The sequence below is a fragment of the Pleurodeles waltl genome, chromosome 11 (assembly GCF_031143425.1).
Source record: "Pleurodeles waltl isolate 20211129_DDA chromosome 11, aPleWal1.hap1.20221129, whole genome shotgun sequence".
NCBI lineage: Eukaryota > Metazoa > Chordata > Amphibia > Caudata > Salamandridae > Pleurodeles > Pleurodeles waltl.
Window position 1 is genome coordinate 271,817,810 of NC_090450.1, and position 26,704 is coordinate 271,844,513.

At 45.2% G+C, this 26,704-nt stretch overlaps 1 protein-coding gene across 5 annotated transcripts in view; it reads right to left on the minus strand.

Moving 5' to 3' along the window:
• The window catches only part of STAG1 (STAG1 cohesin complex component), a 995,019-nt gene that overhangs the window by 469,099 nt on the left and 499,216 nt on the right, over positions 1-26,704 (minus strand). For all 5 annotated transcript variants that reach the window (XM_069213542.1, XM_069213540.1, XM_069213544.1 and 2 more), the window contains 2 exons: positions 6,408-6,500; positions 6,222-6,311 (listed from right to left, as the gene is read on the minus strand). In XM_069213542.1, coding sequence (XP_069069643.1) covers positions 6,222-6,311; positions 6,408-6,500 — 183 coding nt within the window. The remainder of the gene's footprint in view (positions 1-6,221; positions 6,312-6,407; positions 6,501-26,704) is intronic.

Genomic DNA, 26,704 nt, shown 5'->3' on the forward strand with positions numbered 1-26,704 from the left:
TCTACGTGCCTGAAACAGGGGACGTCCCTGTCGTTGTTGTGGCCTTTGAGACCAGTGAGGGGTTTGAACCCTCTGCTGGAATGGTCGTCTGTCATACGGCCTGTACCTCCGCCTGAAGTCTTTTTTACGTTCCAGGCCCACTGCCCTCATCGTGTCGACTTCCGTTTTCATTCGGGCCATCTCTTCATCCGCGTGGGTACCGAACAACGAACTCCCGCTGAATGGGAGGTTCAAAATGCGCTGCTGTGCTTCCTGTTTCAGACCCGTGAGCCGTAGCCAGGAAGACCTCCTAGCGCAGATTCCGTGCGCATACCCATGCGCAGCCAAATCCGCCCCGTCCGCCGCCGCGCTGATGACCTGGTTAGATACTAGGCCCCCTTCCTGCAAGATTTCCTGGAAGTCCTGTCTATCTTCCCTGGCCAACTTTTCTGTAAATCTGTGGAGTGAGTCCCACAGAGAGCGGTCATATCTGCCCAGAAGTGCTGAGGCGCTGGAGACCTTCATAGCAGATGCCGCCGTACCGCACATCTTTCTCCCCAGAGAGTCTAGGTGTCTGCTCTCCTTATCCGGGGGGACTGTGGAAGATGATGCCACAGAGTGTGTTTTTCTAGCTGCGGCTAAGATCACAGAGTCCGGTGGCGGATCCTTCCGCAGGAATAAAGGATCTTGTTCCAGAGCTTTGTATTTCTTTTGAATCCTAGCCGGGGCAGACTTGAGAGTGGCTGGAGACAGAAAAGTGTCCATAGTCGGTTGCAGCAAACCCGGTACTAGTGGCAGCAGTTTTCTCGAGACTGATCTGTGTTGTAGGGTCTCAAAGATAACTGAGGATGAGGTGGCCGGCTCCGGTACCTCAATATTTAGCTTCTGCGCTCCCCTTAGAAGAACCTCATTAAAAGTGGTGATATCATCCACCGGGGAAATCCTAGCAGGTGGAGAATCTGTGAGTGTGGGGGAGTAGCGCCCCACAGACGATCCTGAAGAAGACCAAGAAGGTGATCTTCTGCGTGGTGTTCGTGACCTGGTTCTCCTTCGGGAACGGGACCTGCTCCGAGAGGCTGTAGCAGAGTGTGCAGGTCTTGTGGTCGGCTGACGAGAAGCAGAACGAGCCCGTCCTGCTCTAGCTGTAGGCGATGGCGTTCTCGGTAATGAGGCAGTAGGAGAATACATCCTCGAGTATTGTGAATCCGGGGATGCTGTGATGGGAGAAACATGCCCCGATGCTCTGGAATGGGATGATGCACTCCTTATAGAGACCACCGGTGAGGGAGCTTTGTCCGCTGGCTCTACTGCCTGTGACACAGCTGAAGGTTGTGTCGACGTCGATTGCATCCTCGACGTCGAAGGTTGCGATGGCTGGTCTGCTCTCGACGTCGAAGGTCTTGACGTCGGAGGTCTTGCCGTCGAGTGTCTTGACGCCGATCGCCTATCGCGGGACCTGGACCTACTCGCCGTCGTGTGTCTCGACGTTGAGTGGCGAGTGGTCGACGGCGGATGTTCATGCCGTCGAGGTGTTTTTGGTGTCGTGTCCTTCGACGCCAAGGGGTGAGACGTTCTCAACGGCGAACGGGAGCGCCGGAGATGACTCGACGCCGAACGGCGGCCTGCCGTCGACGGAGATGTACCCCTGTGTCCATGCTTCGACGTTTTGTCCCTCGACGTCGGTCTGGTCGCCGTCGACGGCGATCTATGCCGGTGAGACGGTGGTGCCGATGACGTCGATGGAGAACAAACAGGTACAATCCTACCTGTCGACGTCGATCGGGCCATTCCTTCTGCTGTAGGTCTGGGAAGTGAAGAGGATGTTGACTTTTTCCTCTCCTGAAGCCCATGTAGCCTGATCTTCTCTCTGTCTTTGAGAGTCCTCCTTGACATGTTCTTACAATACTTGCAGGTGTCAGGACAGTGACTCTGTGGCAGGCAGACAATACACAGAGAGTGTGGGTCTGACTGGGCTTTCTTCTTCCCACAAGAGGGACATTTTACAAAAAGAGATGGCATTTTTCTGTCAGAAAAAAACCTTCCTAGCTCAGACAAAGATGTTACTTGTCGAGTGAAAAGTGAAAAAACGCTTTTTTAAAGAATTTTTCTGAGGAAAACTCAGGAAAACTCAGAAAAACTGAGAGCTCAATGCTCCAGGATCCTCTCAGAAGAAGCCGGAAAAAAGAACTGACCTAACTGTGAACCAACTGTCACCTTCCCTTCACCCCTGAGGCATGGTGGGATACTGGAGGTGCTCAGGGTCTTAAAGGCACGGTGCCAAAGTTTTTATGGTTCTCCTGTGTTAACCTGCATGCAGCCTATTGGCTAAGAATGCTTCATTGTTTTTCAATGTGGTTTTTTCTATTTTTCTCTGATATTTACTGCTGTTTACTTCCCTAAGTCCAGTTTTTGGGGCTTAGGTAGATATTTATGATCTATTGTGATTTTATAATATAAAAAAAAAAAAAGAAAAAAAAACTTGCATAGAAATAAAGCATTTTAGCCTATTTATGATTATAGCCTGCATTGCTGTTTTACACATGATAATATGTATGTATTTTATATATATATGCTCCGGGGTCCCCGCACAAGGGCGGGAATATTCAATGTTTATGACTATTGATGAGGATCCCCTGGAAGAGAACTAGGAGACCCTCATGTCATTGTAACAGGATGCAGGTATTCCTCTCTTGAGGGAGTATTGGAAGAGTTCTGTGCACCTATGTTGGACTAAGATATAATTTTGCTTTTTACAGCCAGTTCCTGGTCACTCTTCTAGTGGGCTTCAAGGAGATGTTTGATTAGCTCTTCCACCTCTTTCCAGTGATAGCAGTTTTATTTTGATAGTAGTCTGACTGTTCTTGCAATTCTCCATGTGTGGCCACCCTGCCACAGCCACAAGCTTGCCAGCCGCATCAATCCTCTTACACTCCTTATCTGGGGAAGGAACACCCCCTGTTGCCTAGGCTGAGGCTTTTTATCTAGCAGTGTGAAACAGTAGTGAGTCGAGTAGGATGGGATACTGAAATACACTGGGTTGTCTGGAGCACTTCAGATGGCTTTCGGACCTCAGGAGGAATGACAACTCTAGCTCTAACTGGATCTATTAAGTTTTCAGGCAAGGTCTTAACCAAGCTGCAAAGCATGGGAAGTTATTGGGCGGACACTGCAGTTCAAGAAATAATCTCCAATAATAGGATGTCCTCGTCCTGTGCTTTTGTAAGGTGAGATTTCATGTTCTGTTGCTGAGCTGTTCTCTATGTAGGAAAGCACCCTCTTTTTGGCATGGTTACCCCCACTTTTTTGCATGCTGTCAGTTTGTTTTGACTGTTCCCAGGTTTTGTTAACTCTACGGTTCACAATCTAATTTCCAGCTGTAGGAACCATTTGAGGAGTCCCAGGACAGATGGGTTATTCGAGTCAGACCATAACTGGAGTCTGTCACCAGTAGTGACCTGAGGCTTAAAGTTATAGTAGATCCCAAAACTAAGCACCAAGGACACCTCTTTAGCACAAGTCTCAGAGAAGTGGAGTCAAGCTATCCACCACTTACTCTCTAACCTCACACCACCTCAGTAAGTAAGATCTTAACACCAAACTAAAAATAAATCAAGTTCCATTTTGGGACACAGTCCCTCTGTTCTGGTTTGTGGGTTTTTTCCTGGGGATTTGTGTAATATTCTCTTAAGGTCTGTCTCTCAAAGGCTTCCCCTGGGGAAAAAGTGCTTAAATTACTATTCCTATTGTCATTGTGGGTTCAGGTCATCTTATCTCTACTTTCTGAAATTTTGCGAAATTCAAGGGTGAACAGTTCAAGGCTGAAGAACCAAATGATTTGAATTCTCCACTTTGTACTGTACACAGTACTTTTGGTATGTGCCACTAATAAGGCATAGAGGTCTGGCCTTTAGTTTCAAGGCTCCCTTCTGTAGGTGTTGTTTTGAGCTTGTCACCCCAGCCTGCCAATGTACTGTGGTGAACAGTTTCAGCATAGAGGCACACCCTTTCACTTGAGTTTGGAAACACCAGTGTTGGATCAGCTGTGTTCAAGTTGCACTGCTCAAAGTTCAAAACAAAGCTAGGAGCCCATCCAGGTTGCTGAGCTTAACTTTGGGTGCAAGTAGTGTACAAAGGATGCCTGCTACTGAACACAAATCAATTTGTGGTTACCACGAACATAGCCCAGTTCAACTCTAGGGGCTTTTTACCCAATTTCTCCAAATGAAGCATTTAGCATAGCCTACACAAAAGGCACCAGACATGGTCCCTTCTAAAGCTAAGCACGTGCTGCAGGAGGAGCACCTGGAAATCACAGATCTCAGATGCCGACATGAGTAGTGCTTGTCTACCTGAGCTGAAGTAGCTGTTTCAGTTCGTCCCACCTACGGATCTAAAAGGTCCTCTCTCTGCTGGACCAAGTCTTCCTCATGTAAGGGCATCTCAAATTCCCATCCGGAGCAGTCTGTTAGCTCCCTCCATTAATCAGGGTTCCGTCAGCTATCAAGAGTAGGGTTTTAAGAACGTTCCTTGTTTCTAGACCCGAACCTGGCAAGCGGAGCTGGCAGTACACAGTATGGCACATAAGTATTCCTTGGTCACCAGTGGTGTAGTACTCTGGTTCCTGGTGGAGAAATCTTGGCACCCTGGGTGTAGGATACTGCCACACCTTTATACAAAATTCCGACAGTTAGTTGGGAGATGGACTCAAAGTCTGCTCTCTTCCTTATTCAAATCAGACTGGTCCAGCTAAAGTCTCTGGCATGAACCATGAACAGAAAGTTGGGTATAAGCTGCACATCACCAGGCTTGAGAACCCCAAAACAAGGGCACAAAGAAGGCTGTCCCACCTAACTATACGTTAACCTCTGGTTGGGCAAGGGCTGGTCCTTCCAGAGTGCTATGGGCCAGGGAAAGGCACGGGGAAACATCCTAGATGCAAACTCTGTCTTGTCTTCTTTTTACAAACAGTCCTCAATCTGGCTCATAATCGAGGATACTTGGAATGTTGTGGAAAGAGGCCTGCAATTTCACATCTGTCAGGGGCGCTACAACAAAGAACAAACCGAAACCCAGTCCAAAGCGAATATGGTTGAACAGACTGATTGGGAAGCCAGTCTTCAGAAAATGTAATACTAAACCATGCTTTGATAAAAGACAAATAATACTTTCCTCAGATTCTAAGAGAATCTAGATTTTTTGAGCCATCATGACGATAAGGCTATACCCTATGAAGGGTACAGAAAATACTATGGTGATCAGAACTAAATACTTTTGACAGCAAAGAAAAATGAGTTTCATCAACATGGAATAGCTAAGATCTGTTTCAACACAAAAACCGCTGTGAACTTATTCTAACTGCGAAGAAAATCACTGGTCATACAAATGCTTAAGAACATTTAGACTGTTTCTAAACAGAGAAGACCTTTCCCCTTTAGGAGAAAAACATAGGTGTGAGAAGGGTGCAGGGCCTAGGAGGAGGTTTAGCTTCAATCCAAGAACTGCCCGAGAGTCACGTCTTGTCCCTCTACCACACACACAAAAAAAAAAAAATAATACATGCTAAGGCTGCTGTAAGTGGTCCAAGGAGTCTTAGAAGCTTTGAAGACAAGATGAAAGCCCACACAGTTTTTTTTTTTAAAGCTGGTAATAGTATCTTTAACAATGATCAGGGCTCTTTGAAGAGAAAACTACATTTGGTCACAGACACCAAACGTTTTGGAGTAGAAACCTTGAATAATGCCCTTAATGGATCTAGGATTTAGCTTTTTAATATTTGTATTGTTTACTTTCCAAGTGGAAGGTATTGCTTTGCTATTTGTACGCACAGCTTTAGGCATATCTCAATTAGCATTGTTTGTGAATTGTATATGAATAAAATTAGAAAAGTAAACATGTTGACAAACTGACAAAATATTTTTAGATGGTTACCTTTCCCAAGCACAGGTAAACTGCTAAGATTCCATAGAATGTTATTTAGTTTTACTTTTTCAGTGTACAGCTTCCTTTTAATAGAGATATAAAGAAATGCAAGCCAATCAGTTCAATCTGCTCATGTTTACTCATTTTTCTTGAACCCTAAACTTAAAATTTGTTTATGCGGTCATGGTGGTAAGCAGTATTACATAAGAGGTTCTAATATGTAGTTATTCTCTACTATTCTAATGACACTCAAATGCCCCAACTCTAGTAGAATGCTGGCCACCTACAGTACAAAGTAACAGAGGGACAGAAGTAAATCTTACCTTTTCCATCCTGCCCGTACTATACAATTCTAGATCAAAAAACTGGGGAATCTGCAGCAGATTTGCAACCTTCTCCGAGTCAACACAATACTAAAAGAGTAAATCAAATGGTAAAACATTAGATACTCCAATCTGCTTGTTCTATGTGGTTATCATGAAAAACAAAAAAAGACGGGGAAACTGTACCTTAGACAGTAACATTGGAAGTGCAATAATGTACTGTTCAGTTAATTTATTCTTATCTTCAATCTGAGTTTTCCTTTCCTTTGCGGTGAGTACCTGTCAACATAATTGGTACATTGGTCTTTGATGCAGAAGAAGGTGATGCAATGGGTAACGGGTATATAACATTTCATGGTTTTAAAGATGTCAATTGTCAGAAGTGCTGGCACAAGAAACATACGGCAAATCCATACAAATTATAACTGAACAATGTCAATTAACAATTACAAGAATATATAAAAAAAAAATTTTAAACACGGCTCATCATATGGATGATGAACTGGAAAACCATTATCAGCTGTAGTGAGCTCAGTAATCCTAATTTATCAGTGCACAAGAAAGTTAATACCACCACCTAACATACAAAACTATGTAAAAACAAACTTGCCTCTCGTAGGGAAATGGCTTTTCGCAGGTTCAGCTCCACTTTCAGCTGACTTTAGAAACCAGTGTAATGACACTGCAGTCTGGGGCAATGATATCCAATGCACAGTCTATGTGCTCTAACCCCTAAAAGTGTGTACTTGTGGATACAGATTGACTAATCCCTGACTGGCCAGGTTAACTTTCATATATGGCCATTGTACAAAGCATTCAGAGTACTTAGGGACTGTATGTTAAGGGGTCTTTAGTGGACTGCAGCACTATTTGTGCCACCAATAAATGACAAGCCTGTTCTGCAGCCTAGATGGAAAGTATAAAGATCTATCCCTACCTGTACGTCCCTAGTATGTGTTGCTCAGGGTTCCAGGGCCTGTAGGTGAAAGTGTCAGTAGTGGAAGCTAGTGCAGGACTGTGGTGGCAAATAAAAACACGTTAGTCAAGCACTGTCAAACTTAAGCTGTCAAATTAACTCTTGACAAGCTCAAATCTCTCCATTAACAATAAGTCATCCCTAAAATCTACCCGAAGCCTCAGAGAGTAGGATGCAACAGTTCTAAACAGCAGGCCATGTATAAAGTGTGTTTTACGTGCCCTGGTAGTAGAACATCTTCTAAGGGGACGCGCTGATTGGCCAGGAGTCCGGGGGAAGTGACGAGAGGCAGGGCAGGAGCCCTTTAAATTGGAAGAGCGCTCCCGCCGTCGCGGGACGCGCTGATTGGCCAGGAGTCCGGGGGAAGTGACGAGAGGCAGGGCAGGAGCCCTTTAAATTGGAAGAGCGCTCCCGCCATCGCGGGACGCGCTGATTGGCCAGGAGTCCGGGGGAAGTGACGAGAGGCAGGGCAGGAGCCCTTTAAATTGGAAGAGCGCTCCCGCCGTCGCGGGACGCGCTGATTGGCCAGGAGTCCGGGGGAAGTGACGAGAGGCAGGGCAGGAGCCCTTTAAATTGGAAGAGCGCTCCCGCCGTCGCGGGACGCGCTGATTGGCCAGGAGTCCGGGGGAAGTGACGAGAGGCAGGGCAGGAGCCCTTTAAATTGGAAGAGCGCTCCCGCTGTCGCGGGACGCGCGCGGGCGGCGCCCGGGCAAAGCCCGGGCCAAGGGCGGGCCCGTCCTTGCCCGGAAGAGGCCGGGCTGGGCCACCCCCCTTTCGTACACAGGAAGCACGTTGTTGCCAAGGAGTTGTTGAAAAGAAGGAGCCTTGTCAACCCACATCGTGTGGCCAAAGGAGGTCGGCCTGAATTATATCATTCTTATCCCGACTCCCAAGGCCCCTGGGCAATGGTTGATAACTATCTACCCACCCGGACACCTTCTCAAACATAGGGCCCGTCTACGCCTGTCTTTGATCGTCTGAGGCCGGGCTGGGCTCCGTCTCTCTATTCTGTTACTCAGATTCTGGGACCTGATTTGACACAAACCACAACATACCTGCTAGAAGGATCGTTTTGCTGCCAAGAGTCCGGTAACAACCTCAGCTCTAATTATTTGTATCTGCTGTTTTTATTTAGAATTATGGGGAAAAGGAAGGCTGTTGGCCCGCCGGCTCCACTGGAAGGTATAAAAAAGCAGAAAAAACGACCTAGGAAAACAACTATTAAACCTGCCCAAGGGGAATCGAAATCACTCGATGAGATTGATCAACTTTTCGAGGAGGTAGAGGCTATACTTAATAGCGAACTAGGCACTCATGGCCTTTTGCCCTTGAAGAAGCCTCCACTCCAACCTAAAACGATTCAGGAGTTTTTTATCAAGAATAGGGAAGCTCGACCAGTAAATACTGGGGGTTCATCAGATTGTGCAGGGAAATCATCCGCTGTTAATGCCACTGCTCCCTCTTTCCTGCAGGGTATCGTGACTGGTAGCAGTATCTCCAATCACTTTCAAACCCAGGAGATTTTGCACATGGAGGAAATGGAACGCACACCCCTACCATTGAGTCCGGAGATAAGGCTGGTCCCTAATATTCCATGCAAAAATCGTTTCGAGCTTCTGTCTGAGGGAAGCGCTGTGATTGAGGTCCACGACCCTCTTACAGCTGCTAGGGCTATTGAAGCTGCCTCTTCCCTGCCTATTACTACTGACATGTGTTCTGATATGTCTGACAATGCAGCTAAATTGCCCTTAATTCTCCAGAGAGTAGACGAAATTAAGAATCTAGTCTTGCAGCTAACTAAACTGCTACAGGGGAATATGGCCAAACTATCGGGATGCATTTGCCAGAAGACGGAGGCAGAAGGGGCAGGTGGGACTTTGGCAGCTGATTCTGCTACATTTAATACTAAAGCACTTGAGGGGCTAATTAATCACGCCCAGAGAGCTGGATCCCATAGGAGGGTCGCTGAAGGTAGTATACCTTCCTATATTATGAACCCTAGAAATATACTCACTGGGTGCAATAGTATCCCCCTCGGCGGAGACAAGACAAGGAACGGGGAAGATCCTATTGGAAGCCTCTTTGCCCCATTGAACCGTCAGTCTGCTTCAAGGCAAAATCCTACTTCCAATTTACCGATAAATAGGGATAGCCCTCTGTCAACCAATAGGAAGTTATTTGACAACCATCAAATTAAGGATCCAGCTTGCATTTTTCCTTCTCGAAGAACAAATAGTGCTTTAGGCGGGACTCCTAATAGTATTGGTCCCAGACACAGAGCCAACACTCTTTTCCTAAGCAATGTCCCAAAGTTGCCACCCAGGTCTGTTGAGGACCAAGAGTCTAGACTTAATAAGGTTATTTACTGGATACGCAATCGACAGGGTTGCCTTTCAATTATACGTTCGGACATTCAAAAAACAGAAAGATGGAGTCCCCCTGGGTCAAACCTCGATGTAATCATGATTGTGTTCCACGATAAATTCTTGGCAGACCAACTTATTGACTCTGTTGAACGCAAGGGACAACACAAAGAGCTAAAAGGAGGAGGCATCAGGCTGGCCGCTAATTTAATTGACCCAAAACAGACTCCTGTGTTTGTCCCAATTGCTAATACCAATGAGAGAGGCTCTAGGGAAGAAGGCGTCTTTCTGCATTCGGGGCATGTATGACTGTCTGCCCAGGAAGCCGCCTATCAGGATAATCTAGTGGCACCTTCAATAGACAAATTAGAGAAGTACCTTGCTATCGAGTCGAACTATAAGGATGTTCCATCCCCTAAACATGGGGCTGCATTGGGAACTAATGGGTTATCCATTATGACTTGGAATCTTGCGGGCCTTGCTAGGAAATTGGATGATGTGGACTGGGTTGCCTATATAAAGTCACAAGATGTGTGTCTCTTTCAAGAAACTTGGGCCGAGGGCCAACCAAGCATGGATGGGTTTCTTTCATTTAATATCCCTGCACTGCCTTCAGAGAAAGCAACTGGTCGCGCAAAAGGGGGTCTTTTAATCCTTTTAAATTCAAAGCTCCAATGTGACTATAAGGTTTTAGAATTTGATTGTCCCGACTTGATGGGTTTACAAATTTCTTTTAATCAAAATTTTAACAATCTTAATTAATGTTTACGCCCGTTCTGTTGCACATGGTACAGAATCACACATTTTAACTTTACTCTTTGACTTTTTAGACACGCTACAAACTAATTCCTACTTAATTATTGCAGGGGATGTAAATTGCACTTTCGAACCCTCAGCGTTTCTTAGTGATTTAACTGCGGATGAGGACGAATTATGGTGTATTGCACAATTGGATGGTGATAGTTATCCTCCACGCTCTCGTGTAGCAACTCAGCTTGCTACACTATGCTTAAAGTTTGGCCTAAGGGCCTGTAATGGTCGAACTCCTTCTGATTTAAACTTGGCACCGACATTCCTACGAGGTTCTGTGGCCAGCGTAATTGATTATTTTCTGGTGGATGTGCGTCTTTGGCCATTGCTGCTAGATATGAGGGTAGATTCAAGATGCGAGAGTGATCACTTTCCATTGTTGCTCACCCTTGCTGGGAATATCTTTGGTAGAACCTTGAATATGCAAACATCAATGGCCCCTCCCCCTATTTTAAACAATGCTTATACAAAGGTGAAGTGGCCAAAAGTCATGTCAAACCCCTATTTGCTATGTAAGATCTACCAAGTGTTCTTAGATAATCTATCAGCCTATGAAGACTTCGAACCAGAAGCCATTCCACTTCTTGATATTCACGAAGATATGATGGTTAAACTTCAAAGTGTCTTTTATAAAAAGGTAGCCACGGCAAACCGGCAATATGGGGGTTCACCTAACAGCAGTTGGTTTAATGATGCATGCATGAGGGCTAAGACTGAGTTAAGGAAGGCTATACTGGCCGGGTATACGGGGGCAATCAAACAAGCAAGATTCACGTATAAAAAGATAATCCTACAATCAAAGAAAGCTTGGGAAGATGCTATTTGGCAGGACTTGCTAGATGCTACTAAAACAAACAACAATACGCTTTTTTGGGAACTGCTGACTAAGCACGAGAGAGGGGGTAGGTTTATACAAAGGAACCATATTCAACCTGGTACCTGGGTGGATCATTTCTCTCTCTTGTACGAAGGAACTGCCTCCACCGGGACTGTCGATTGTGAGAAAGTGGGACTATACCCCCCAATTTCACCCAATGCTAACCTTGCCACTTCTCCGTCCAGTGGGAATCTATTTAACTCTGAAAGCTATATTTGCTTTTCTCTAGAAGAAACTGCAGACGCCATTAAATCTCTAAAGACAGGTAAAGCCCCAGGCCCTGATAAAATTCCAGGTGACCTTTATAAATCAGAGTTACCCATCTGGACCTGGTATATTAATATGCTGTCAAACAAAATCGCAAAAGGAGGACAGATCCCCGAGACGTGGAAGGGTGCAGAAATTATTCCAATGTATAAAAAGGGCAACGTAAATCTTCCAATTAACTACAGACCGGTCAGTTTAATTGACAACCTACAAAAAATTTTTGCAAAACAATTGTTAGTTAGACTGACGAGTTGGGTGACGGAGCAGCAGATCCTATCACCACTTCAGGCAGGGTTCCGCTCTAGAGTTAGCACGGTTGACCAGGTATTTAGGTTGACCGTGCTACACTGGAAATATGTAGTCTTGGCAAAGCAAACACTATATGTCACTTTTGTAGACCTGCGCTCTGCCTTTGACCTGGTCCCTAGAGACAAGCTTTGGGGAGTGCTACACAAAAGAGGGGCACCATCTGATATCATTCATTTATTAACACGTATGCATGAAGGCACATACGCTCAAGTAAGATGGGGTAACCAAGGCGAACTGACTAACAAGTTTCCCATTAAAAGAGGTGTTCGTCAGGGATGTGTCCTAGCGCCACTTTTGTTTTCTTTATTCATTAACGAGGTGGTCCAAGAACTCATGACATGCCAGAATGATGCTCCCAGCTTAGGCAATCAGAAAATCCCAATTCTTCTTTTTGCGGATGACTCTCTATTGATCTCAAAGACCCCTATGGGGCTGCAAATTCTTGTGGATAGATTTAAATCATTCTGCTGGAATTTTGGTTTAGAGCTGAACTCGAAGAAAACAAAATTGATGGTGCTTCGCTCTGGCTCTCGTAAGAAGTGTACGATCAGGTTAGATGGAGCTATTTTGGACCAGGTTAGCTCTATCGACTACTTGGGTGTGAGGCTTACAGACTCACTCCTCTGGGACGAACAAGTCGGTAAGAGTGGCGGGCTTTTGCAACATCGGGCAGCATCCATATTACGCCTTTACAGGAATACGATCGCTAAAGTTGTGTCTCCAGCAGTAAAGATCTATGTGGCAAAGGCACAGGGTGCTGCTGTTTATGGTGCAGAGATTTGGGGCATGACAGATAGCAGTAGGATAACTAAAATTGAGAATAGCTTTGCTCGGGCTCTATGTGCTTGTCCCACTAGCACCCCATTAACCCCCCATTTTTTAGATCTAGGGCTTAAACGTATAGCCGATTTGATTATCTTACGGCCCCTACTATATTGGGTGAGGCTTTGGGTAGTTCCTGAACTGGCTATATATAAGTCTTCCCTATTAGAATTGTTAAAAACCTCTAACTCCATGTCCATACCATGGATCAAACACGTATCTAGTTGGTTTTGCATGCTAGGACTGAGGAACTTCTGGGAGAATCCCCAGCAACTTGTGAAGCCCCATGTAAAAGTATTGAAGAGAGCTTACTGGTCCCACATATGTAATAATTACATTTCTCAGAAATCGAATGGTCATTTAACTAACTCGTTTATTGATTTTAAATGGTACCCTGAGTTTGAACCATACTTAGATACAATACCTGATTTGTTAGGCAAAAGTTTGTATGCCAGATTTCGATTTGGAACATTACCCCTGAAGGCCTTAACGAGCAGATGGGGACCTAAGTCAAGCTCTGATACCTGTCCTGTATGTGGCATTCCTTCCGAAACAGTAGAACATTTTATGTTTTTTTGTCCCGCCTATTCAATCCCAAGGTTTAAATGGATATATAAAATCTGTAGGGAATTGAATTTAAGGAAATGTTTTTTAGCTTTGCGGATCTTAAAAAGCCACAATTCAAATGTGACAATTTACGCAGTAAGTAAGTTTTTAGCAACAGCATGGCGCATACGCACTTTTTATTTACAATGAGTTGAAATTGTTTTAAGACGGGCAAACATGGATCATTCTTTTTTTAAATTTTTCTATGACATTATGGTTTATATTATTATATTATATTGTATTGTATTGTATTGCTTTGATGGTCTGTTGGCCGAATAAAGCTTATGTGAAACACACACATCTTCTAAGTCGATATTCCCTATTGGAAAGCTGTAGCCCCATTGGATAAAAATTGAAAATGTCACTTACCCAGTGTACATCTGTTCGTGGCATTGGTCGCTGCAGATTCACATGTTGTGCACAGTCCGCCATCTGGTGTTGGGTCGGAGTGTTACAAGTTGTTTTTCTTCAAAGAAGTCTTTCGAGTCACGAGACCGAGGGACTCCTCCTCTTTGCTTCCATTGCGCATGGGCGTCGGCTCCATCTTAGATTGTTTTCCCCGCAGAGGGTGAGGTAGGAGTTGTGTGTGTTAGTAATAGTGCCCATGCAATGGAATGAATAAGTATGTACAAATTAAGGTTAAGTAATATATATATATATATATATATATATATATATATACACAAATGTACAAATGTTGAAGATAACTTCCAACGGCTACAGGCTCCCGGGGAGGCGGGTGGGCACATGTGAATCTGCAGCGACCAATGCCACGAACAGATGTACACTGGGTAAGTGACATTTTCAGTTCGATGGCATCTGTTGCTGCAGATACACATGTTGTGCATAGACTAGTAAGCAGTTATCTCCCCAAAAGCGGTGGCTCAGCCTGTAGGAGTGGAAGTAGTCTGAAACAAAGTTCTCAGTACGGCTTGACCTACTGTGGCTTGTTGTGCGGATAGCACGTCTACACAGTAGTGTTTAGTAAATGTGTGAGGCGTGGACCATGTGGCTGCCTTACATATTTCGTGCATTGGAATATTTCCTAGGAATGCCATGGTAGCGCCTTTTTTTCTGGTTGAGTGTGCCCTTGGTGTAATGGGCAGTTGTCTCTTTGCTTTAAGATAGCAGGTTTGGATGCACTTAACTATCCATCTGGCTATACCTTGTTTTGATATTGGGTTTCCTGTATGAGGTTTTTGAAATGAAATAAACAGTTGTTTTGTTTTCCTAACCTCCTTTGTTCTGTCGATGTAGTACATTAGTGCTCTTTTGACATCTAATGTATGTAGTGCCCTTTCAGCTACTGAGTCTGGCTGTGGGAAGAACACTGGTAACTCTACCGTTTGATTTAAGTGGAACGGTGAAATAACCTTTGGTAGGAATTTAGGATTGGTTCTTAGTACAACCTTATTTTTGTGTATTTGGATAAAAGGTTCTTGTATTGTAAACGCCTGAATTTCACTTACTCTTCTTAGTGATGTGATGGCAATGAGAAATGCAACTTTCCAGGTTAAGAATTGTATTTCGCAAGAATGCATGGGTTCAAAAGGTGGTCCCATGAGTCTTGTCAGGACGATGTTAAGGTTCCATGAAGGAACAGGTGGTGTTCTTGGTGGTATTATTCTTCTTAGGCCCTCCATAAATGCTTTAATGACGGGTATCCTAAACAGTGAAGTTGAATGGGTAATCTGCAGGTATGCAGATATTGCTGCAAGGTGTATTTTAATGGAAGAGAAGGCTAGATTTGACTTTTGTAAGTGTAGTAAGTATCCCACTACATCTTTTGGGGATGCGTGTAATGGATGAACTTGATTATTATGGCAGTAGCAAACAAACCTTTTCCATTTGCTTACATAGCAGTGTCTAGTGGATGGTCTTCTAGCTTGTTTTATGACTTCCATACATTCTTGAGTGAGGTTTAAATGTCCGAATTCTAGGATTTCAGGAGCCAGATTGCTAGATTGAGCGATGCTGGGTCTGGATGCCTGATCTGTTGTTTGTGTTGTGTTAACAGATCTGGCCTGTTGGGTAACTTGACGTGTGGTACTACTGACAGGTCTAGTAGTGTTGTGTACCAAGGTTGTCTTGCCCATGTTGGTGCTATTAATATGAGTTTGAGTTTGTTTTGACTCAATTTGTTTACTAGATATGGAAGGAGAGGGAGAGGGGGAAAAGCGTATGCAAATTTCCCTGACCAGTTCATCCATAGGGCATTGCCTTGAGACTGTCTGTGTGGGTACCTGGATGCGAAGTTTTGGCATTTTGCGTTCTCTTTTGTTGCAAATAGGTCTATTTGCGGTGTACCCTAAAGTTTGAAGTAAGTGTTTAGGATTTGGGGGTGAATCTCCCATTCGTGGACCTGTTGGTGATCTCGAGAGAGATTGTCTGCTAGTTGATTTTGGATCCCTGGAATAAACTGTGCTATTAGGCGAATGTGGTTGTGAATTGCCCATTGCCATATCTTTTGTGCTAGGAGACCTAGCTGTGTCGAGTGTGTTCCCCCTTGCTTGTTTAGGTAATACATTGTTGTCATGTTGTCTGTTTTGACAAGAACGTATTTGTGGGTTATGATGGGTTGAAATGCTTTTAGCGCCAGGAATACTGCTAGTAATTCGATGTGATTTATATGCAGTTTTGTTTGATGTACGTCCCATTGTCCTTGGATGCTGTGGTGATCGAGGTGTGCTCCCCACCCTGTCATGGAAGCATCTGTTATTACGTATTGAGGCACTGGGTCTTGGAACGGCCGCCCTTTGTTTAAATTTGTACTGTTCCACCATAGAAGCGAGATGTATGTTTGGCGGTCTATCAACACCAGATCTAAAAGGTGACCCTGTGCATGTGACCATTGTGATGCTAGGCACTGTTGTAAGGGCCTCATGTGCAGTCTTGCGTTTGAGACAATGGCTATGCATGAGGACATCATGCCTAGGAGTTTTAAAACCACTTTTGCCTGTATTTTTAGTGTTGGATACATGGCTTGTATGACCTTGTGAAAATTTTGAACCCTTTGTGGACTCGGAGTGGCTAATCCTTTTGTTGTGTTGATTACCGCTCCTAAGTAGTGCTGTATTTTGCACAGCACAATGTGTGATTTTTTGTAGTTGAGGGAGAACCAGAGTTTGTAGAGGGTTTATATGACATACTCTGTGTGTTGTGAACACTTTGTTAGCGAGTTGGTCTTGATTAGCCAATCGTCTAGATACGGGAATACGTGTATTTGCTGCCTTCTGATGTGTGCGGCTACTACTGCTAGGCATTTGGTAAATACTCTTGGTGCGGTCGTTATACCGAACGGTAAGACTTTGAATTGATAGTATATTCCCTTGAATACAAACCTTAGGTATTTCCTGTGCGAAGGGTGTATCGGTATGTGGAAATACGCGTCTTTGAGATCTAAGGTTGTCATGTAATCTTGTTGCTTTAGCAGTGGTAACACCTCCTGTAGCGTGACCATGTGAAAGTGGTCTGATTTGATGTAGGTGTTTAGTATTCTGAGATCTAAGATTGGCCTCAGTGTTTTGTCCTTTTTGGGTATTAGAAAGTACAGTGAATAGACTCCTGTGTTTATTTCTGTACATGGTACCAGTTCTATTGCTTCTTTTTGCAGTAGTGCTTGAACTTCTATTTCTAGGAGGTCTAAATGCTGTTTTGACATTTTTTGTGTTTTTGGTGGGATATTTGGAGGGATCTGTAGAAATTCTATGCAATAACCATGTTGGATAATTGCTACGACCCAAGTGTCTGTTGTTATATCCACCCACAATTGATAAAACTGACGTAGTCTTCCCCCCACTGGTGTTATGTGGAGGGGTTGAGTGACTTGTAAGTCACTGTTTGGTTGTTGGGGTTTTGGGGCTTTGAAATTTTCCCCAGTTTCTCGGGAATTGTCCCCCTCTGTACTGGCCCCGAAAACCTCCCCTTTGGTACTGTCCCTGGTAGGTAGACGGTGTTGATTGTGAGGTGCTGGCTTGTGTGGCCTGACCCCGAAACCCCCCTCCGAAGGTTGTTTTACGGAAGGTGCCGAAAGTGCCTCTGCTTTGCGGGGAGTAGAGCGCGCCCATGGCCTTGGCTGTGTCAGTGTCCTTTTTCAGCTTCTCAATCGCCGTGTCAACCTCTGGTCCGAACAATTGTTGTTCGTTGAACGGCATATTGAGTACTGCTTGCTGTATTTCTGGTTTAAAGCCAGACGTGCGTAACCATGCGTGCCTTCTGATGGTTACTGCAGTGTTTACTGTCCTTGCAGCTGTGTCCGCTGCATCCATAGAGGAGCGTATTTGGTTATTGGAGATGTTTTGTCCCTCCTCAACCACCTGTTTTGCCCGCTTTTGAAATTCTTTGGGTAGATGCTCGATGAGATGCTGCATCTCGTCCCAATGGGCTCTGTCAAAGCGCTAGGAGCGCCTGAGAGTTTGCGATGCGCCACTGGCTTGCAGCTTGTACAGCGACTTTTCCCAGCTGCGTCAAATTTTCGGCTTTCCTTATCCGGGGGTGGTGCATCGCCCGATGTGTGTGAATTGGCTCTTTCACGAGCTGCTCCTACCACGACTGAGTCTGGTGGCAGTTGAGAGGTGATAAAAGCAGGGTCTGTGGGAGGTGCTTTATATTTTTTCTCTACCCTCGGAGTGATCGCTCTACTCTTGATAGGGTCTTTGAAGATTTGCTTTGCGTGCCTTAGCATTCCTGGAAGCATAGGCAGGCTTTGGTAGTTGCTATGGGTGGAGGAGAGGGTGTTAAAAAGGAAGTGATCCTCGACAGGTTCTGTGTGTAACGACACGTTGTGGAATTCTGCTGCCCTAGCTACCACCTGCGCATACGCTGTGCTGTCCTCAGGTGGTGAGGGCTTGGTAGGGTATGACTCTGGACTATTGTCTGACACTGGGGCGTCGTATAGGTCCCAAGCATCTTGGTCATCTTGGCTCATGGTGGTGTGAGCCGGTGAATGTGACGGAGTTTGTGCCGGTGATATCTGAGTTACAGGTGGAGGAGAGGGTGGCGGAGTTGCTTTCTTTGCCACCTTTGCTTGTGGTGTTAGTTGTTCAGTTTGGAACTCTAGTCTCCTTTTTCTCCTGATTGGTGGAAGAGTGCTAATCTTCCCTGTTCCACTCTGGATGAAGATCCTCTTTTGTGTATGGTCTACATCAGTAGTCTGTAACTCCTCTTCAAACCTGTGTTTACGCATTTGAGAGGACAATGATTGTTCCTCTGAATATGAGCCGGTAGTAGGTTCGGTTGCTGGTTGTTTTGGCACCGAAACTGTCTTTTTTTGTTTTCGGCTCCGAGGCGAATCTCTTCTTTTTCGGAGTCGAGCCTTCTCGGCGTCGATCATCCTCGGTGCCGCTGTCTCTGCGTCGAGCAGCGTCGGCTCCGCTTTCTCGGCGTCGATCTTTTTCGGCAACACTTTCTCGGTCCCGAGAATGTTGCGTGCCTGTGTCTCGACCCGAGTCGGACGTTCTGGGCACCAGTTCGGCCTTTTTCGGTGCCGATGGACGGTCACCTTTATGGGTTGAGCCATGGCCAGTTGGCAGTGGCGTCCCCTGGGCCTTGTCTGTTTTCTTGTGCTGTGTGCTTTTCGACGTCTTACTCACAGTTTCATCGACGTCGAATTCATCAGAGTCCGATTCATGGATGGAGAAGGCTTCCTCCTCTTCTCCTTGTTCCTCGAACTCTCGGTGTTCTGTCGGCGTGGACGCCATCTGTAATCTTCTGGCTCGACGGTCACGTAGCGTTTTTCGGGACCGGAACGCACGACAGGCCTCACAAGTTTCTTCTTTGTGCTCGGGTGACAGGCACAAGTTACAGACCAAATGTTGGTCCGTATATGGATATTTATTGTGGCATTTAGGACAGAATCGGAACGGGGTCCGTTCCATCGGTGTCGATGTTACACGCGGTCGGGCCGACCAGGCCCCGACGGGGGATCGAAATTACCCCGAAGGGCTACCGGAGCTCTTCACGATTCGGTGTCCATTCTAACTATCCCGATCGAAACAATACCGACGTAGTTTTTCGAAGTTTTGACTATCTTTCCGTCCCGAAACCCGGAGCGAAAAGGAACACGTCCGAACCAGAGGGCGGAAAAAAAACAATCTAAGATGGAGCCGACGCCCATGCGCAATGGAAGCAAAGAGGAGGAGTCCCTCGGTCTCGTGACTCGAAAGACTTCTTCGAAGAAAAACAACTTGTAACACTCCGACCCAACACCAGATGGCGGACTGTGCACAACATGTGTATCTGCAGCAACAGATGCCATCGAACAGATGACTTATTAATTCTAATAAAGTGTAACTACCTAATAGAATTAGCTGGAAGGATGTTTCAAGTGTTTAATAGGTACATTAAATCCAACCTACTGCCAAAGTCCGATTTGTCAAGGCTATTTTAAAAAAGCAGCCTAAAAGGCCAATGGTACCCTTTTCCGATGGGCCCAGAAGCTTGCAGCTGCCAGGCCAGCTCTATGATTGCATATCAAATGTTTACAGGAACTGAGAATAAATGACATGCTGAGAGGATTTTTCCTCTCCTCTAGCAGGATGTGGGTAGTGGGGCCAGTGTGGGAATTGCACTTGAAAGGCAGGTTGCTCCTGCAGGAACAAATGTCCCTGAGCCCATGCCTGTCCCATTGCTGGCCAGCCAGCCTTGCTGCTGGTCAGTTGAAGGAAAAAAGCAGAGGAAAGTACATATAAACCTTAATTTTGATACCTGACCACTTGCAACTGAAATAGCCTAGAGCTCCCCTGTTGCATGCTCGATCCAAGCTGTGCTCCCAAAGTGGTCCCTGAAAGAATACTCAAACGTCATAGTTCAATAAGGATGTTAGACCCTTATGAAACTCAGAAATGAATTGCTGTCTTTTGATTTCCCTCCCTGAACCAGGCTCAGAATAGTCTTCATTTGATCATGGACTCCCTCTTCTTATTTTCAGACAGGCAGTTAAAATGTTATCCATGGCGCAATCAAAACTTGAAGTTGGTCACTGCTTTGCTAGATGTCACCAAGGATGTAGCTGCTTTATCAGAGAGCAGTGTTTAATCAAGATGGGCGTGATTATTTTTCAATTCCTGTCTTGCGTCTCAAGGGTAATAATATATATATATATATATACACATATATATATAGAAAATGTCACTTACCCAGTGTACCTCTGTTTGTGGCATGTTGCGCTTCAGATTCACATGCTGTGCATTATCCTGCCATCTATTGTTGGGCTCGGAGTGTTACAAGTTGTTTTTCTTCGAAGAAGTCTTTTCGAGTCACGGGACCGAGTGGCTTCTCCCTTTTGGCTCCATTGCACATGGGCGCAGACTCCATCTTAGATTGTTTTCCCCGCAAAGGGTGAGGTAGGAGTTGGTAAAGTAAGAATACTAGAGGTGCCCATGCAATGAGTAGGAATGTATGTACATATTGTTTATCAAAGGAATGTTTATTTACATATTTACAATTTACATGCAACTAAAACGGCTACAGGCTCCCGGGGAGGTGGGAGGGCGCATGTGAATCCGCAGCGCAACATGTCACGAACAGATGTACACTGGGTAAGTGACATTTTCCGTTCGATGGCATGTGTAGCTGCAGATACACATGCTGTGCATAGACTACAAAGCAGTAATCTCCCCAAAAGCGGTGGTCAGCCTGTATGAGTTGAAGTTGTCTGAAATAATGTTCTCAGTACAGCCTGTCCTACTGTGGCTTGTTGTGTTGCTAACACATCTACACAGTAATGCTTAGTGAATGTATGGGGCTTAGACCAGGTGGCTGACTTACAAATCTCTGTCATTGGGATATTTCCAAGAAAAGCCATTGTGGCGCCTTTTTTCCTAGTGGAATGTGCCCTTGGAGTAATGGGTAATTCTCTTAGCTTTAAGCTAACAGGTCTGAATACATTTGACTATCCATCTGGCAACGCCTTGTTTGGATATAGGGTTACCTGCGTGAGGTTTTTGGAAAGCTACTAATAATTGTTTTGTTTTCTGAAATTGTTTTGTTCTGTCAATGTAATACATTAGCGCTCTTTTAACGTCTAATGTATGCAGTGCCCTTTCTGCTATTGATTCTCGTTGTGGAAAGGAGACGGAGTTCCACAGTTTGGTTTAGATGAAATGGTGATATGACTTTTGGTAAAAAAAAATGGATTTGTACGGAGAACCACTTTATGGTTATGTATTTGTATAAAGGGTTCTTGGATAGTAAATGCCTGTATTTCGCTAACTCTTCGTAGAGAAGTGATGGCTATTAGAAAGGCTACTTTCCAAGTCAAGAATTGGATTTGATAAGAATGCATGGGTTCAAATGGTAGACCCATGATTCGTGTTAGCACAATATTAAGATTCTACGAAGGTACTGGTGGTGTTCTTGGGGGTATTATTCTTTTTAGTCCCTCCATAAAGGCTTGGATAACTGGGATTAAAAAAAGCGATTTTGTATGTGTAATCTGCAAATAAGCAGATATTGCAGTGAGATGGATTTTAATGGAAGAAAAAGTAAGATTTGCTTTTTGTAAGTGTAGTAAATAACTTACAATGTTTTGTATGGAGGCGTTTAGCGGCGTAATTTGATTAGCCTGGCAGTAGAAAACAAACCTTTCCCATTTATTAGCATAACAATGCCTTGTTGTGGGTTTTCTTGCTTGTTTAATGACCTCCATACACTCTTTTGAGAGGTTTAGATATCCGAATTCCAAGATTTCAGGAGCCAGATTGCTAGGTTGAGCGATAATGGATTCGGGTGTCTGATCTGTTGTTTGTGTTGCGTTAACAGATCTGGTCTGTTTGGTAGTTTGATGTGTGGTACTACCGAGAAGTCCAACAGTGTGGTGTACCACGGTTGGCGAGCCCACGTTGGTGCTAGGAGTCTTAGTTTGAGTTTGTTTTGACTCATTTTGTTGACCAGAAAAGGAATGAGTGGGAGAGGGGGAAAAGCATAAGCAAATATCCCTGACCAGCTGATCCATAGAGCATTGCCCTTGGACTGAGGGTGTGGGTATCTGGACGGGAAGTTTTGGCATTTTGCGTTTTCTTTTGTTGCAAACAGATCTATGTTTGGTGTCCCCCAGTGGTAGAAGTGATCTTTTAGAATTTGGGGATGTATTTCCCATTCGTGAGACTGTTGATCTCGACTGAGATTGTCGGCTAGCTGATTGTGAATGCCTGGTATATATTGTGCTATCAGGCGAATGTTGTTGTGAATTGCCCAGTGCTAAATTTTTTGAGCTAGGATACACAGTTGTGACGAGTGCGTCCCTCCTTGTTTGTTTAAATAATACATTGTTGTCATATTGTCTGTCTTGACAAGGGTATGTTTGTGGGCTAGAAGGGGCTGAAAGGCTTTTTGTGCTAGAAAGACTGCTAGCAGTTCTAAATGATTTATGTGAAGTTCTTTTTGCTGATTGTCCCATTGACCTTGTATGCTGCGATTGTTGAGGTGTGCTCCCCACCCAATCATGGAGGCGTCTGTTGTGATAATGGCGTGAGATACTGGGTCTTGAAAAGGCCGCCCTTTGTTTAAATTTACAGGGTTCCACCATTGAAGCGAAGAGTGTGTTTGGCGGTCTATCAACACTAGATCTTGGAGTTGACCCTGTGCCTGCGTCCATTGTTTTGCTAGGCACTGTTGTAAGGGCCGCATGTGTAGTCTTGCTTTTGGGACAATAGCTATGCATGAGGCCATCATGCCTAGTAGTTTCATCACAAACCTGACAGTGTATTGTTGGTTTGATTGCATGCTTGATTTTATATTTTGAAACGACTGGACTCTTTGTGGACTTGGAGTGGCAATTGCTCTTTGCGTGTTGAGTGTTGCTGCCAAGTATTATTGTATTTGGGATGGTTGTAAATGTGATTTTTGGTAATTTATAGAAAACCCTAGTTTGTGCAGAGTATCTATTACATATTGCGTGTGATTTTGACATGGTTGTTGATTGTTGGCTTTTATTAGCCAATCGTCTAGATACGGGAATACGTGCATGTGATTTCTCCTTATATGAGCTGGTACTACGGCTAGGCATTTTGTAAATACTCTGGGGGCCGTTGTTATTCCGAATGGCAACACTTTGAATTGGTAATGTTTGCCTTGTATTACAAACCTAAGGTATTTCCTGTGGGATGGATGGGTATGTGAAAATACGCATCCTTTAGATCCAGTGTTGTCATGTAGTCCCCTTGTTTTAGTAAAGGGACTACATCCTGTAGTGTTACCATGTGGAAATGATCTGATTTGATGAAGAAATTCAGTGTTCTGAGATCTAAAATAGGCCTTAAAGTTCTTTGGGATGAGGAAATACAGGGAGTAAACCCCTGTTCCTCTCTGGTGATAAGGTACCAGTTCTATGGCTTCTTTTGCTAGTAGTGCTTGGACTTCTATTTGTAATAGGTCTAAGTGTTGTATTGACATTCTGTGCGTTCTTGGGGGAACATCTGGAGGGAATCTTGTGAACTCTATGCAGTAACCATGTTGGATAATTGATAGAACCCACGTGTCTGTGGTATTGTGTGACCAATTGTGGTGGTATTTTGTTAATCTCCCCCCCCCTCCCCCCCACTGGTGATGTGTGTTGGGGAAGTGTGACATTGAAGTCACTGCTTGCTACCAGGGGTCTGCTTGGTAGGCTGGAATTTCCCTCTTCCCCTTGGGAACTGCCCTCTGTAGGAATCACGAAACCCCCCTCTCTGGTACGGAGATTGGTAAGTGGGTTTTGTTTGGGAGGTAGATGGTTCTGATGGTTGCTGTCTAAACCCTCCCCTAAATTGTGGTTTCCTAAATGTTCCCCTGTATTGAGAGGAGTAGAGCGCACCCATGGCTTTGGCCGTGTCCATGTCCTTCTTCATTTTTTCTATTGCAGTATCCACTTCTGGGCCGAATAGTTGTTGTTGATTAAACGGCATATTCAATACCGCTTGCTGTATCTCTGGTTTAAACCCAGAACTTCGCAGCCATGCATGCCTCCTAATTGGTAGTGCTGTATTTACAGTTCGTGCCGCTGTATCAGCAGAGTCTATTGCAGAGCGGATCTGGTTTTCTGATATGGCCTGTCCCTCTTCAAACACTTGTTGGGCACGTTTTTGATGCTCTTTAGGGAGGTGCTGGATGATGTCTTGTATCTCGTCCCAATGTGCTCGGTCGTATCGGGCAAGGAGGGCTTGTGAGTTGACAATTCGCCACTGATTGGCTGCCTGCGATGCCACTCTTTTCCCCGCTGCGTCAAATTTACGACTTTCCTCATCAGGGGGTGGCGCATCCCCTGATGACTGCGAGTTAGCCCGTTTTCTTGCAGCCCCCACAACCACTGAGTCCGGAGGGAGCTGTTGTAATAAACACAGGGTCTGACGGGGGCGGTTTATATTTTTTCTCGACCCTTGCCGTGATTGCTCTCCCTTTCACTGGTTCTTGGAAAACATGTTGTGCATGTTTAACGTTGCCCGGTAACATTGGCAGGCTTTGATACGATGCATGCGTGGATGCATGAGTTTTAAACAGGAAGTCGTCTTCCACTGGTTCTGAGTGCATTGTTACATTGTGAAATGTTGCTGCTCTAGCCAGTACCTGCATGTAGGACGTACTGTCCTCTGGTGGCGAAGGTTTTGTCGGATAACACTCTGGACTATTGTCTGCAACTGGTGGGTCGTATAGATCCCAGGGGGTCCGCATCGTCTTGTGTCATCCCAGTATGTGTGGGGGACTGTGCCATTGGTGTACCCACTGGTGACAACTGTGGAGATTGAAGTGGGGACGTTTGTGGTGAGAACTGTGGTGGTGGTGATCTTTGTCTAACCACTTTGGCCTTTGGTTGCATCTCAGTCTCGTGAAAAGTCAGTTTTCTTTTGGACTTGAGCGGAGGGATAGTTTGTATCTTCCCTGTATGTTTCTGGATTTCTAGCCTTTGCTGAGTTTGATCATACTCTTCTAGATCCAGTTCCTGCTCAAATCTGTGTTTTTCTTTGAGCTGTAGAGAGAGCCCCTGCTCTTCCGTGTAGGACACCTTTTTCGGCTCCGAAGCAGTTTTTTTCGGTATCGAAACCCCGATGGAGATTGTTGGTTTCGGCTCAGAGTGGCTTTTTCGAGGTTTACTTGATTATTCGATGCCGACTCTTTTCGGTGCCGGTTTCTCGACCGGAGTCAGAAGTTTTCGGCACAGATTTGGCCTTTTTCGGTGCCGATGTTACTTGGTCACCGTCCTTTGTTTGGGGTGAGCCATGGCCTTCCGGCAGTGGCGTCCCTGAGGCCTTTAGTTTCTTGACCTGCCCTTGGGTGTGGGACGGGGCAGGTGTACTTACTTTTTGTGCCGCCGTCGGTGGTCGATCCCCGTCGGATTCATCCGAGTCTGAACCTTGGATGGATATCCACATCTCTTCTTCCTCGCCATCGAGATGCTGCGACTGTTTCAACGCCATCTGTAACCGTCTTGCGCGTCAATCTCTTAAGGTCTTGTTGGATCGAAACGCTCTGCAGGCCTCGCAAGTATCCTCTCTGTGTTCGGGCGATAAACACAGGTTACAGACCCGATGCTGGTCTGTGTAAGAATACTTGGCATGGCACTTCGGACAGAAACGGAAAGGGGCCCGGTCCATTAGTTCTTTGTCGACGGGTGTGGTCGGGCCGACAAGGCCTCGATTAAGTGCGGAAGCCCCGAAGGACCGCCGAAGCGGTCTTGTTTTCGGTGCCGATGTGATGCTACCAAACCGGTCCCGAACACAAACAATACCGACGAATTTCAATGATTTTCTAAGTTTCCCCGATTCGAATTACGGAGCGAAGAGGAACACGTCCGAACCCAATGGCGGAAAGAAAACAATCTAAGATGGAGTAGACGCCCATGTGCAATGGAGCCGAAAGGGAGGAGCCACCAGGTTCCGTGACCCGAAAAGACATCTTCGAAGAAAAACAACTTGTAACACTCCAAGCCCAACACTAGATGGCAGGATAATGCACAGCTACACATGCCATTGAACATATATTAGGCTCATGGGAAAATCAATTTAGTTAATCCCAACATATTGAGCTAGTGGGAGTGCACTGCAGAGATGGATTCTTTCACGGTTCTGAGGTTGTCTCTAGGTTCATACTGATCAACTGTAACTCAAGGATTTTGCTGGTATGTAGACCTATCCAGTCTTAATTAATTGGTACCACTTTCAAGTTCTATTAAGACTCAAACTAGTGGGAGATCAGTGGTTCGAATAGGAGCCATTTCTAGTTCAACTCCTTTACCAACAAAAACATGGGCAGCAGGACCAGACTGGGAACCAAAAGCAGCTGTGGCAAAAATGCTCAAACCAGCTCTGTTTCCTTCCTCCTCACTCTTATTTCTTGCAATCTCATTCCCTCACTCTCCTCTCTCTTAAGCTTCCTATGTGCCTGTTGTAATTAATCGGGGAAACCGGAGGAAGTGATAAAAAGATCCAGTCCTAAAAACTAGCCTCCAACAGCTTCAGCCCATCGGGGAAATGCACAGTGT